Consider the following 12631-nt stretch of genomic DNA (forward strand, 5'->3'; position numbering starts at 1 on the left):
ACACCAGCCATCAGGATGCTTTGAAGCCCAACAGCAGCACTGTGGTACTATACCTCACCTCTTCCGTTTGGTTGAGATTCAAGTTTGCGAATATGTACCTGTGGTTCAATGGGGTCTGAACCCATCTTCTACCAAAAAGGGGACACCAATTGCTAGGGCACAACCCCAAATCTCACAAGGCTCCATGTAGCAGCCGTGCTATACAGAGAAGGAGCTGCCAGGCTAGGAATGGGCATGCAGGTGGCTCTGACACCTCTTTGACCACTGTTTCGGGGGCATCAACCCATGTATGAGCTCATACTCACCCCTGAGAGCTTTAAGCATGCTCAAAACAGCTGAATATCCAGCTTTCAGGCCAGCCCAGTTACAGCATAGCCTGGGGACAGACCAGACCCCTGCATGATGGCTGTCCCATCACAGGAGCCGCTTCCAAGCTCTCTAGTTGGTGTGACCCTGCTCGTGGCAGTAGGCCAGGAGTTTTGAGGCAGGACAGGACACTGGGGTACAGACTGGTTCCCTCTCAGACAGAGGGAGAACAGCACTGTGGTTGTGGCAGCACCTAAAACTCAGCACTGAAATCTGTCTACCATGCAGACTTCATTCCTTGTCGCCTTCACTGACTCCCTCTCTGCTTCAGTGCTCCCATCAGTACAATGAAGCCCATGACATCTCCTCTGGATGAACTTCAGTGGCAGCATTGCCTGTGAGTGGCTTTCACAGCCCAGAGCCCCTGTTTCCCATTGCTGCGATGCTTGTGGGGCAAGAGCCAATCTCTGCACACCAGCAGCTGTGCATGGTCCATAGGTGATGGCACAGGGGAGATTCAGATGAGGACTGGCAAGCAAGGTGCTTCTCCTGGAGAGCATCATGCAGGGGAGCCATATGTGTGGGTGCAAGCACTGGCTTCCACCTGCAAGCAGGAGGCCAGGAGCAGGCAGGAGCCCTTTCTTCAAGGTGTGGCCCCAGCACCTCTGGGACCAGGTCACCAGTAGAGCCACCCAGTCACAGAAGCAGCACTGGCAGGCACTGCCCCATATACATTGCTGTGTTCCCATATATATCGTGTCTTCCAGCCACAAAGGCTTCACGGGCGTCACAGCATGTGCCCAGTTCCTAAGTGAGACGGGCTCTCTGATAACCACCAACCAGACTCTGCTTGAGCTTAGTTAGATGACCCTAAAGAAGGTTTCAGCAGCTGCAAACCCTGTAGCTGCAACCCAAATCCAGCCTCTGACACCCTAACCACCCTGCTATGTGCCCCCCGCTCCTCCAGCATCCAAGGCTGCCATAGCAGTGAGCGTCCAGTGAGCTGCTTGGTGTCAGTCCCAGCAGTGCAAGTAGCTCGAAATCCCCTCTCCCACCTCGGGGCTGACTCAGCACCCTGTGGAGCTGTTTGCCAGCAGATGGTCCCCTTCTCCATTTGAGTGAGCAGATCTGGAAAGTAGCCTGGCCCCATGGGATTTATAAACAGCCCTAAACACTGCCCCCTCAGAGAGGTTTATTAATGCAGCCCATGGCTGCTCTGTGCCTCTCCAAGTGAGGACAAGGGCTCATGCTGCTTCATTTCTGGTTTTGGTTTGTTTTTTTTTCCAACATTTTTGACTCACACTCCACCACTGCAGACTGTTTGTCCACATGGATGCAAGATGCTCCAGCAGCAAAAGCTGGAGCCTCCAGCAGAGTTCTCTTCTCCTAGGAGCTACTGAGGTGTAAAGGGGCTCTTTGATGGGCTATTTGAGCTCATTCCTGCTGCACTTGGAGGTCCAGGGCCTTTGTGAGCCTAAGTTTAAAAGCCCCAGAGCCCTTCCTTGTGAGTGATCCACAGGCATTGAGCTTCATGGCGAGGTTGTCCCAGGCTCTGTGTCTCAGTCCCACAACTCATCCTTCATCGCCTCCCCACTGTGCTGCTTGGGACTCCCTCCCACCAAAGTTCTAACTTGCCCATGTCTATGGAACTTATTCACAAGACCCTGAGCACCTTGGGGAAGGATATGCCAGACTGAAATGGTGTGAACTCCCGTCTGAAACCTGCTTGGTCCCCTGCAAGCACACAAAAGGAATAAAGGCAGGAATACGAAACAACACTGCCTCCTTGAGACATACTAACATTTGATGATGTGATATAGCAACTCCCAGCCTCAACTGACAGGTCTGATAGCTGGGGACAACCATCTCCTTCTGAAGGTCTGGTGCAGGCAGTACAAACCCTGTGGTGCAGTATTCCAGAACAGGTCATTCTCAGGGGTGGGCTGAAATCACAATGCTCGATAGCAGGAAGCTCAATCAGCACCTTTTTTATTAATACGCATCATAAATAATGAAATAAATAAAGGCAAGACACCTTGTTCTAACAGGGAAATACAAATTAAATATGGTGCAACGTCTGCTAAGCGATGTACAAGCAGGAGGTAACCTTGCAAGACCAGGGCCCCTTGCCATGGGGAAGCCAGCCCAGGCACGATGCTGCGAGTAGCGTCAACATGGCCAAGGCACCAAATACTGGCATGGCCTTTCATTAACACTGTTTCCCACCTGACAGGCAGGTGAGGATCCCCATCATAGCAGGCATCATGAACATGGCAAGGAAAGGGTTGACTGGCATTGCCTCTACCAAGGACCTCTGGAGCCCCAGCAGCCCCTTGTGCTCATGCACAACACTGCACCCCACCCCCCACCCCCCAGGACCCCACCCCGGGCCCTGTGCAGTAAGACCAAAAAACCCATGCCAAGGGGAGCATTACCCCATCCCCCAGCTCTCTGGCTCTCAATGGGAACACCCCGAATCTATTTGCCAGGAGCAATGTCCCCACCTCAAAAGTGCACCCCTAGCCCAGTCAGGGACCCTGCCCTCCATCCCCTCCCCTCCAACCCCTCTCCACTGAACATCCCAGAGTTTTCCAGGCACTGGCCCCGTGCACAGTGTGGAGGGCACAGGGCCACCTCTCAAAGTACCCCTCTTCACACAGGGTGGCACTTCCCAACCAAGGCCCACGTAACTCTGAACATCCACACGCCTTCCTCACAACCACACACATCTGTTTGCTCCGCATGCACACACACCCTCCATTCCCCCTCTCCCGGCTGCAGCAAGGCAGAGCCCCAGCCCTGCAGTGTGGCAGTGCCAGGCCACTTGTCCAGGTACAACCCAGCAGGCATCCCTGTCACACGTCAGGACAGAGCTGCTCCAGCATGGGGGAACCTCCCTTGCAGCCCCTCATCAAGCTGTCATGCAACCCATCAGCCCAGCCTTGCAGAGACCTTGCCAACACACGGTGCGCCCACCCCTGTGGCTGATGACACCAGGGATGCTGAAGGCTGCAGACTGCACTGCCACCTCCCAGGAGGGGATGGCCAGCATCTTGCACCCTCCAGTGCAAAACTAAGCCAGGCAGTGGGGCATCACTGCCCTGGCAGGGACTGCTTGGTTTTCTGCTATGTACAAGTCCAGGCCTGTGGGTGTTGGAAATGGCACGGGGTGGAGGGGGCTCATGATCCCCAGTGTGGCTGCATGCACGGCAATGCCTGGCAATATAAGGTGCAGCTCACAGAAGAGCCCTGGGGCTGAGTTGGCCTTTGGCAGCTGCACAAGGAGGAGCAAGAAGGAACCACCTACGGTTACTGTATTCTGTAATGGCAAGAAAGGTAAGAAACTAGCAAGAAGCTGTGTCTGTTCCTCTGACAGGATGATCTTCCCCAGAGGAGCTGCTCTCAGCAGCCCATGGTACTGTGCTTGGCCTTCCAGACACATCAATAGTCGTCATCCTCTGGATGGGTGACGTACATGATGGGCACCAGTCCTTTCTCGGAGCCAAGGCTGCACCGCAGCCAGTCACCATCCACCTTGGAGATGACTTGCAGGATGTCCCCCTTGTTGAAGCTCAGCTGTCCTGCCTCAGTGGCAATGTGATGGCAAAGAGCTTTCACCTCACTGCAGGCAGATGGAGGGAAGGAAGGTTAGCTCACCACAGGACACTCACCCACTAACGCTCAGGGATCAACGTAGGCACAGAGGAGCAAGGAAAACACCACCTGCCTCCCTCCCCAGCAAGGACCCCAGCTGCCCCTCACCTGCATAATGGGTTGCAGCAGATGGATGCACAAGCTGCATCACTGCCCCAAACCGTCCCCTGGTTCAAAGCTACAAAGGGGGCCAGGCAAACTGCAACAGGCAGAGCTAAGCCAACACCAACCCATGACATCCCAGCACCTGCAGGACATCCACATGGTGCCACTCACCAGGGAGGGTGGGGAGACAGCTCCCGGGCTGGCCGCCCTGCAGGGGGGACTTCAAGTGGCTCTGGCTGAGGGGTCTCTGGCTCAGGGGCTGCTTCTCGCCACATGCTTGCCCCAACTGTCTGGGCCACCAGCTGGAACACAGACTTGTCCAAACTCAGCCAGCCAGAGGGCAACCTGCAAGAAGGTGATAGAAACAGGTAGTGGCAGGGAAGTGTAGCTGGGGGCAAGGAGCAGCTACTCTCATGGCAAGGTCACATCTCAGAGGTCTGGCTCCACGCACAGAGCACACTGCAGTCCCCAGGCTGTGCCCTGGCAGGGAGAGCTCAGTGTCCTCCAGACACATCATGGCCCAGACTGGGAAGGACATTTCTAGTGGCCAGAGAAGTGGTAAGGATATAGATGGAGAGGCAATGCAGGGAAGTCTCAGCTACATGGGGCAACTTCATGTCTTCTCCTCACCTGTTGCATGCAACAAGGATGGCTCCATGTTCTATTCTCAATATGTGTTTCTGGGATGGATGAGGTAATGATGGGGTCTATGAAGCAGGGCCACTGGAGAGAGGGTTTAGGAGCTGAGGCAGTGGTACATCTCAGGCACAGAAGAAAAGCCCAGGTGGACTGAGCAAGGGTAGGAGCCAAAGGGAATAGTAGTGTGGGAGGAATTAGCAGGTCAACAGGCTGGCGTGGCTCAGCAGGGGTGACAGACCTCTCTGTTCACGCAGCCTCTGATGCACCACTGTGGTACAGTCCAGCTGTCAGCTATTGGCCTGACTTCCACCTGCCCTCTCCAGCTGCAAACCATCTCTGCCCTTACCTGTTAGGCTGCTTGGGCTCTTTCTGCACCTTCCTGGACCCAAACAAGTGTCCCCACTTGATAGGTTGGCTGCTCTCTGATGCACTGGTGCTGCTCTCCTCTTGGGGGGCTGCTGCTGCTGCTCCCACTCTTTGTTGAGTTCCAGTCTCCTTCTCCTTACTGTGCTTCAGCTCAGTAACCACTGAGTCTGGGGGGCTGCCCATCCAGAAGGGCCAGCTCCGTTCTTTCACTTCTTCACCGACTGGTACCTGCTGGGGCTTTTCCAAGGGCTCCTCCACGGCTTCAGGAATTGGCTTGCAGTTAGCCTTGGGCCTCTCCTCCAAGGTGCTCTCAGCAATGGGGCAAGCTTCTGCACCCTCCACCACCCCTTCGCGGGGTGGTGGTGCCTTGCGGGTCTCTGCTGACCTGGGTGCAGTATTCAAAACCTTCTTCTTCTCATAGCGGATAAACTTTGAGCCTTCAGCTGAGCCCTCGATGTAAATCTGAGAGCTCTGCATGAGCTGGTACCACCAGCCTGCCTGCTTGTCCTTCTTTCCCTCCCATGTGCTCTCTGGCATCTTCCTCTGCTCTTCCTCCCTGTCACCATCTCCACAGGAGGCCCCCACTCCCTTCACCCTCTCACTCGCAGCTTGCTGGGGACTGTGGCCTGGTGAGATGTCACCATCTCTGGTACCCACTTTGCATGCTTCAGGGGCAGTGCTGCAGCCATCAGGATCCTCACTGCTGCCCCGTGTTCGCATCAGCTGCAGGGTAGAGTGTGCAGAAAGCAGCAGGTCCTGCTTGACACGCAGCAGCTCCTTTTGCTGCTGCTGCTCTTTGCCCATCTGCATCAGCTGGTGCTCAAAAAGGAGGTCTAGGTTGAAGGGAAGCAGGGAGAGAGGCTGGAGCAGGAGCAGGAGCTCCTCAAAAAGAGGCTGGCACACACTGTGAGACAGGCACAAGAAGCCCACTGGCTGGTAGTGTGCCAGGATGATATCTGTAGGGTGAGAGAGGTTAGTTAGAGGAGAAGCTCTTGTTGCCTTCTCCAAACCACCAAGAAGCTGCCAAAGCTACGAGGAAAGAAGTTTGACACTAGTTTTTGGTCACAGCTGTGGCTGCAGTGCAGGATTCAGCACTGGGTCAGGAAACATTATATGAACTGTGAGCTCCTGGCAAACTGGACTAGGTCCTGCTTCCAGTCACGCCTGCAGCCAGGACCTGCCTGGCATCACCTGGTCATCACCAGGATGACCTTTGCCACAATATACCATGGCAGTAGGGTGTGAATAAAGAGCATCAAATCCACACATTAAAATTCTCTTCCTTGCCTCCTGAAGGTGAACAAGGAGCTGCAGATCTAGCCAGTACCAGTTCCCTGCAGAGAGAGACGTCAGGGACAGCTGAATACAATCTTCTCAGGGACCTGTCTGGGCTAAACTGTGTATCTTAACAGAATGTGGACTAGAATTTCTACCTGCAGCACTGATCTTTCAATTCATTTGGTGATAGCTCCAGTGCCCTCTTCATCTCTGTTGTCATGTCTCACTTCCAGCAAGTTGCGCTGGGAATGGGATTTGTGGCCATTTGGCCCCATTGAGACCACAAAGATGACTTGCACCTTATCTCCCTTGTCTTGCCTTCTGCACCCTGACAGTCCTAGCTTTTGCTCATACTTTTGGCTTCTTAATGATGGCTTGAAACAGATGGTTTTCTTCTGCTCCAGAAAACCATGACGCTTCATCTTGCCACACTGTTCAGTACAATGACAAGTCCACTTTCCTGTCTACTCCTCAGAGAAGCGCTGACTCCACATGCAGACCTGGGAAACATCTGCTGTTAGCCCCTAAACCTGCTAGAAGATAATGGCCTGGACTTCTTGCAGTGCATGGGGCCCTGGGCTGAGCATATGACGAGCCAGCAGCTCTCTCAGGGGATCCAGCAGGTCAAGGGTCTCTGTCTCACTGCGCACCTAGCACTTAGCCATACCACTTCTAGGCATCAGACAGCTTAGTTGTACTGCTGGGTTATCTGCACACTCTAGAAATAATTCTAGTTAAAAACACATACATCCAGTAAAACCTGATTTTTGTTTGTCATGAGATTTTCCTTTCCATTTCTTTCTATTTCCCATGCCCGCAGGGTTTCAGCTAAATGTGTACATCACCAGCTGTACAAAGTTTCCAGGCACTGGGCAGGTTACACAGAAATTCAGCGAGGGCTATAACAGGCCTCCTGCTGATAGACTGAGGGACCTGCATTAGAGGTGATAGCCTTGGGTACTAGCTGCAGGAAGGGAAGGACACAGCTAAGCAAGCTCAAGTGGAGGGAGCTGCATGGAGCTTGGACTTCCATCTGGGACTTCCCTGGTATACTGGGACTCTGTATAATCTTGTCCTTCAGCTCAGAGTAGAGGGGAGCAGCATGTTCCTTCTGTGCTCTGCACTGTGCAGAATTTGACACCCACTGCAGACTACAGCACTCAGGCTCTTACCTTCATGGTTGTAGAGGTGGTTGAACCAGAACTCCAAGGACCGGATACTGCAGGAAGGGAAAACAAGAAGGGAAAGAAAGAAAGAGTGAAAATAGATCCACTTCCTCTATTCACACTGTTCTACAAAAAGAAGTGGCTGGAGAAGGGCATTTACACAGCATGAACCTGTGAACCTCAAGACCTAGCGAAAGGAGAGTAGCTAACTCCCATCAGCAAGAACTGACCACAGGTACCCAGCCTGGCAGGAAGCATTGTGTAACCATAACCCCTAACAACCATGTTTCGGGCAAGTTTCCTCACCATTTAGATCCCATGGCCTTGGCAGAGCTCAGCTTTGCTAAGAGGGCTCACATGAAAGAGGCAAATCATCTACTAGTGTAAGACCATTGCTGCAGGATTGGCCAAAAATTTGCTGGTATCCTGTGCCAGCAGGTGAGAGCTGGGCCACTCTGGGTGGGGAGAGCAGGGCAGAGCTTCCTTCTGCTTGTAGGCTTCTTCCAGCATTTGGAGATCCTAGGGACTCTGTTGCCACTGCCAGACCTCTTGCTGATTACTGGAGAGGAGCAGGAAAATACCATCCTAGCAGCACTCATCCCTTCATTGGCAAGAATAAATCACTAGAGGCTTTCGTTTAACACTGAGGGCAGTGTTCATACTCTTTACGTAATCTGGAAGGGCCAGTCTTGAGACCTGGACCAGGTCAATTTCTTCTTCAAAGTCTTCTGCTCTGGGATTCATTGCAGCTTCAAGAAGCAGTGACATAAACAGTGATTTCCAGGAGGAGTTTTTGCATATGTTATGTCTAGCCTTGTATGAACGCTGACAGACTCTTCCCACTTCATGCTTTGGGACTAAAACAACCTGACTATGCTCTTCTGTGAGTTACAGCTACTCTTTCTCAGTCCTGGCCTAGCAGGGTAGGTTTTGATCCTTCTGGAGTTCCCTGAGGCTCATAATTTCTACCTTCCCTCACCTACAGCTGGGGAGTGGATTCCCATGTTTTTTTAGGCTTTTCATTGCCAACTGTGCCTGCCTGCAGTCAAGGACAAGCATCTGCTGCCAGCCCTGGACAGTGATATGCAGCGAGCCCAGGGAATCTGCTTACTTGAGGAGGCCAAAGATGAACGCGTTGAATCTCATGGTGTGGTTGGTGAGCTCTGTGTACTGACTAATCTTGCTGTAGAGGCTATGTAGCAACTTGGTAGAGGGGCCTATGGAGAGAAGAAAAATTATAAGACCAGTTGTGGTCAGCAAAGCCAAAACAACACAACAGGAAGGAGCATCAAGGCAAAGACATTGGTTGGTTGCCTATGCCTGTATGTGCCTTGTCCCTCCACCAACCACTAAGATGAGGTCGCTCTATTTCAACAGGCAAACTCCACAAGGGAGATGGGTTATTGTCTGCTCCAGACTACCACTCCAAAACTTCGGGAGAGTTTCAATACTGCAAGAACCTGCCTCCCACACTTCAGGGACAATCACAGCCTTTGGCTCAAAATCATCAGGTGAACAAAATGTTGTGGTAGGTGTAATCACAGAGATAACCTCAGAGCTGGAGATTTGCCACAAAAAGCCTAGGAGGCTTCCCAGCCCTGGATGTAAACTCTCCATGATGCAGAAAACAGTGTGGCCCTGCCATCTGTAACCTCAGAAAGGAGTTATCCTGGATGGTAGCCACTGCCATAACCCAGGGTGCAGACTGGTACTAGCAGAGGGTGCGGGTGTTGCAGGCATGCTTAAGCCAAGAAAGATGTGCTTATATATTTCCTTAAGATCAGGCTAAAGCTCAACTCTGCCTTATACAGTAACTGCACAGGACTAAATATGAAGGTCTAGAAACACCTTGGAAACTTAGAGTGGAAAGGGACATTCTTTTGGGGGTTTTTGGGGGGGTGGGGAGGGGACGGTGAGGGCTGTTTCATTTTTTCATTGCTAGGACCTGTTATAGGAGAATTTGGATTTTTGGGGGGGGGAAAATAAACATAAATATTTGGGCATAATAGAAGAGTAGCTCTCCCATCTGGACAGAGAAGGTCAAAGTGCAATCTGTTCCATGCAGGGAGACAGGTATTATTCTGCATTCCCATCCTTATAGTCAACACCTCCCAGTCACGACACAGCAGTACCACAGAGCAAAGGGCATTGCTGCACACTCTCCATACCTAGCTGGGTGGAGGCCTCCACCACGCTCCAGGGGATGTTCCTCCTCTGGCCAATGATCATGTCCAGGACGTAAGCCTTGAGCCCATCACTCAGAATGTCTCGGACAGCAGGGCACAGATATTTCAGGATGAGATGCCCCACATTGGGGCTCACAGAGCTGTTCCCAAGTTTGGCCTAAGAGACAACAGGTGGAATGTTGGTAACAGTTCTACAAGGTACAGGTGCCTGCAAACAGTCCAGCCACACTTCCCTGCTACAGACACCCAGCACGCAGTACCCAGGCTATGATGATGTTCAGCAGCTCCTTGCTCTTCCCTTTCAATCCTGCTACCTCATACACCAGCTTTGGATTTCTCCCTGCAAGGTCTGTCCCACACTGGGATAAGGTAACAGCCTGGGAAGAGAATATCGCAGCTTGGGAAGAGAATATCCCAACTAGCAGGGATGTCTGGTTCTATAGTAAGCCTGCCCTGCTGGAGGAAGAAAAGATTAGGGGATGTTTCTGCTGCTATAGATCTTCTTGTTGCTATTTTTTAATCAGAAAGCAGAAAGTCACATAGGAACCACCAGCACTGAGGGGTTAAGGAACACTTAATTCAGTGACATGCTGAGCTATAATGCCTGGGGATTACTATAAATACACAGGGTGAAGGCAAAATGGATGGACAGAGCTCAGGTTGAGGTGAGGAAGCACGTAAGAGCCCAGCATCAGCAGAAAAGGGATACAAGCTGCTGCAAAGAGTCTCCAAGCTGACGAGGAGATCTGTCCAAAGGGGTCAGCCTTACATATCATGTTGGTGGTCCCAGGCAGTTGTGCTCAGGGGACATATTTTACCAGCTGAGCTGGAATTATACTGGCCAGTTGGCACAGGTCCACAAAGGCCCTGAACTGAGTCTGAACTTCTGGGTCAGGAATAATCCTGTCAGATCCACTGAGTGTGGAAGCATCAGTGACAGGTTCTGCCTTTTGACAGGTGAATGCTCAGCCTTTGGAGCACTGAGGCATAACAAAACCCCAGGTAAAAACCACAGTGCTGTCTGGTGTGTAAAGTAATGGAGGACTGTTGCAATTATTCCCCAAATCAACACTGCAAAACCAGCGAATTTGCAGTAAAGACTTAAAAAAGCTGTGGGAATCCCAACATCTCCCAGTTATAATGCACAACTGCTGCATCAGCAATGACTGTAATTAGGGGCAAATTACCCTGGGCTCTGAGATAAGATCGAAACAGGCTTTCTTCAGCCTTCTTCTTGGGGATAGCACTCCAGGACAGCTGTCATGTCCAAATAGTGTCACATTGCTGCGCCAGAGTTCCCTGACTGAAGCAGAGTATTCAGTATTGAGAGGGGGCACCACAAACATGCAGGGTGTCACAGGACTACAAACACTGCCTCATACAAACAAGACAAAAACCTGCTATGCTTCTGTATTATTCTACACATGTGAGATGAAGGGAGCGCAGGCCAAAGTCAGCCAGCCCCACAGGCAACCTAAATGCACTCTGCAGCTAGTAGATTCATGGTAAGAGCTACAGGAGATGCCCACAAGCCAATGACTGATGCATTTTTTTATCTTATGGAGCCCTGTGATACACTGAGAGACTGAGGACACCACACTGTGTGCTGGAACCCATGCCAGAACAGAATCATGGGACACAACATAAGAAAAAAGAGCTGGTATACTGCATCAGACCAGAAATCCAGCTGGCCTGGTATTGTTTCTTGTATAAGAAAAAGTCAAACTAGAGCAAATACATATATACGCTTTCCCTTAATATTCTTGCAGCCTACAACTACTTTCAACTCAGAGATTACCTAAGCTGGACATTATTGCTATACAGTTAGCATCCTCAGTGAATTTCCCTTCCATGTGTTTTTCTGATCTTCTCTTAAATCCATGAACTTCCAGCACTCCCAGCATCATGAAGCAAGAGCTGCCACAGATTTACTATCTGCCGCATAGCACACCATCCCCATTGGTCAGTTTGTTCTTGGTACTACTAGCTTCTTGGATACCCTGTAGTTTTTTACTGGAAAAAAATGGAGAGGCAATCTTTCTCCATCCTCTCCATGTCATGCATGATGTTGAGAAGCCATACTGAAAGCAAGATGTACCTTCACCCCTGGATCCCTGCTGGTTCCAAAGTGAGCCACAATCAAGTCAACAGCAGTGTTGATAGCCTTCACCAGACCTACAGGGAAAGAAGAAGTCAGAGAACTGCCTAAGGGGCTTCTAGGACAGAATGTCAAGAAACAGTTCATGAGGAAACCCATGTCAGCACATGTGCCCTCCCTGCTAAAAACATGCAGAGTCCTCCCTAACTCCTCACCAGATCTGTCCCTGCTGGTTCCAGCACTCATGTACCAGTCTGACAGCTTGACAGCCTTTAGAAATGGCTGAAGCATAAGACACTCTGTCAACATTCCCAAGGGACACAGAACATCACCTCTACAAACCATCCCTTGAGGGAGCAGAGACAGGGGCTGAGGCAAGGAGTGTTTTGCTGCTTTGATCCTGCAGGATGGCAGGGCAGAAGCCACACATTTGGCAAGCTATGTAGTGACTTTCAGTAACAAGCCAGTGCTGGATAATCTGACATCTGCATCATTGTGATGCAAGAAGACAAGTGGTATAGAGGGGAAGGCTGCCATCTAGTAATCACCAGCACATAGCTGGCAAAGGCATGGGAACCCTTCTGCACATCCCTTGCCTCTGACATGATATTGAGGCAGCTGTCAACAATCAAAACCCCATGCCTGCCCCTAGCATAGACCTCATCACAGCCATATCTTGTCTTGCTTTGGAATCCTTTCTCCCACCCTTTTACATAAACAATTTACCATGCAGGACCAGCAGTCCTTTTACCTAAATTACAAAATCTCAGGCTAGCACTTCTGCAACATCACATGGATTCACAAGGCCTGTCCTTGTATGCTGAGAAATGGGT

General features: G+C 51.3%; 1 protein-coding gene across 4 annotated transcripts in view; it reads right to left on the minus strand.

Moving 5' to 3' along the window:
* Positions 1–2701: 2701 nt before the first annotated feature.
* The window catches only part of RUSC2 (RUN and SH3 domain containing 2), a 47560-nt gene continuing 37630 nt past the window's right edge, over positions 2702–12631 (minus strand). For all 4 annotated transcript variants that reach the window (XM_069881113.1, XM_069881114.1, XM_069881112.1 and 1 more), the window contains 7 exons: positions 11799–11875; positions 9683–9857; positions 8626–8731; positions 7521–7567; positions 5051–6026; positions 4237–4410; positions 2702–3928 (listed from right to left, as the gene is read on the minus strand). In XM_069881113.1, the coding sequence (XP_069737214.1) occupies positions 3748–3928; positions 4237–4410; positions 5051–6026; positions 7521–7567; positions 8626–8731; positions 9683–9857; positions 11799–11875 (1736 nt within the window). In that variant the 3' untranslated portion in view covers positions 2702–3747. The remainder of the gene's footprint in view (positions 3929–4236; positions 4411–5050; positions 6027–7520; positions 7568–8625; positions 8732–9682; positions 9858–11798; positions 11876–12631) is intronic.

The sequence above is a fragment of the Phaenicophaeus curvirostris genome, chromosome Z (genome assembly GCF_032191515.1).
Source record: "Phaenicophaeus curvirostris isolate KB17595 chromosome Z, BPBGC_Pcur_1.0, whole genome shotgun sequence".
Taxonomy (NCBI): Eukaryota; Metazoa; Chordata; class Aves; order Cuculiformes; family Cuculidae; genus Phaenicophaeus; species Phaenicophaeus curvirostris.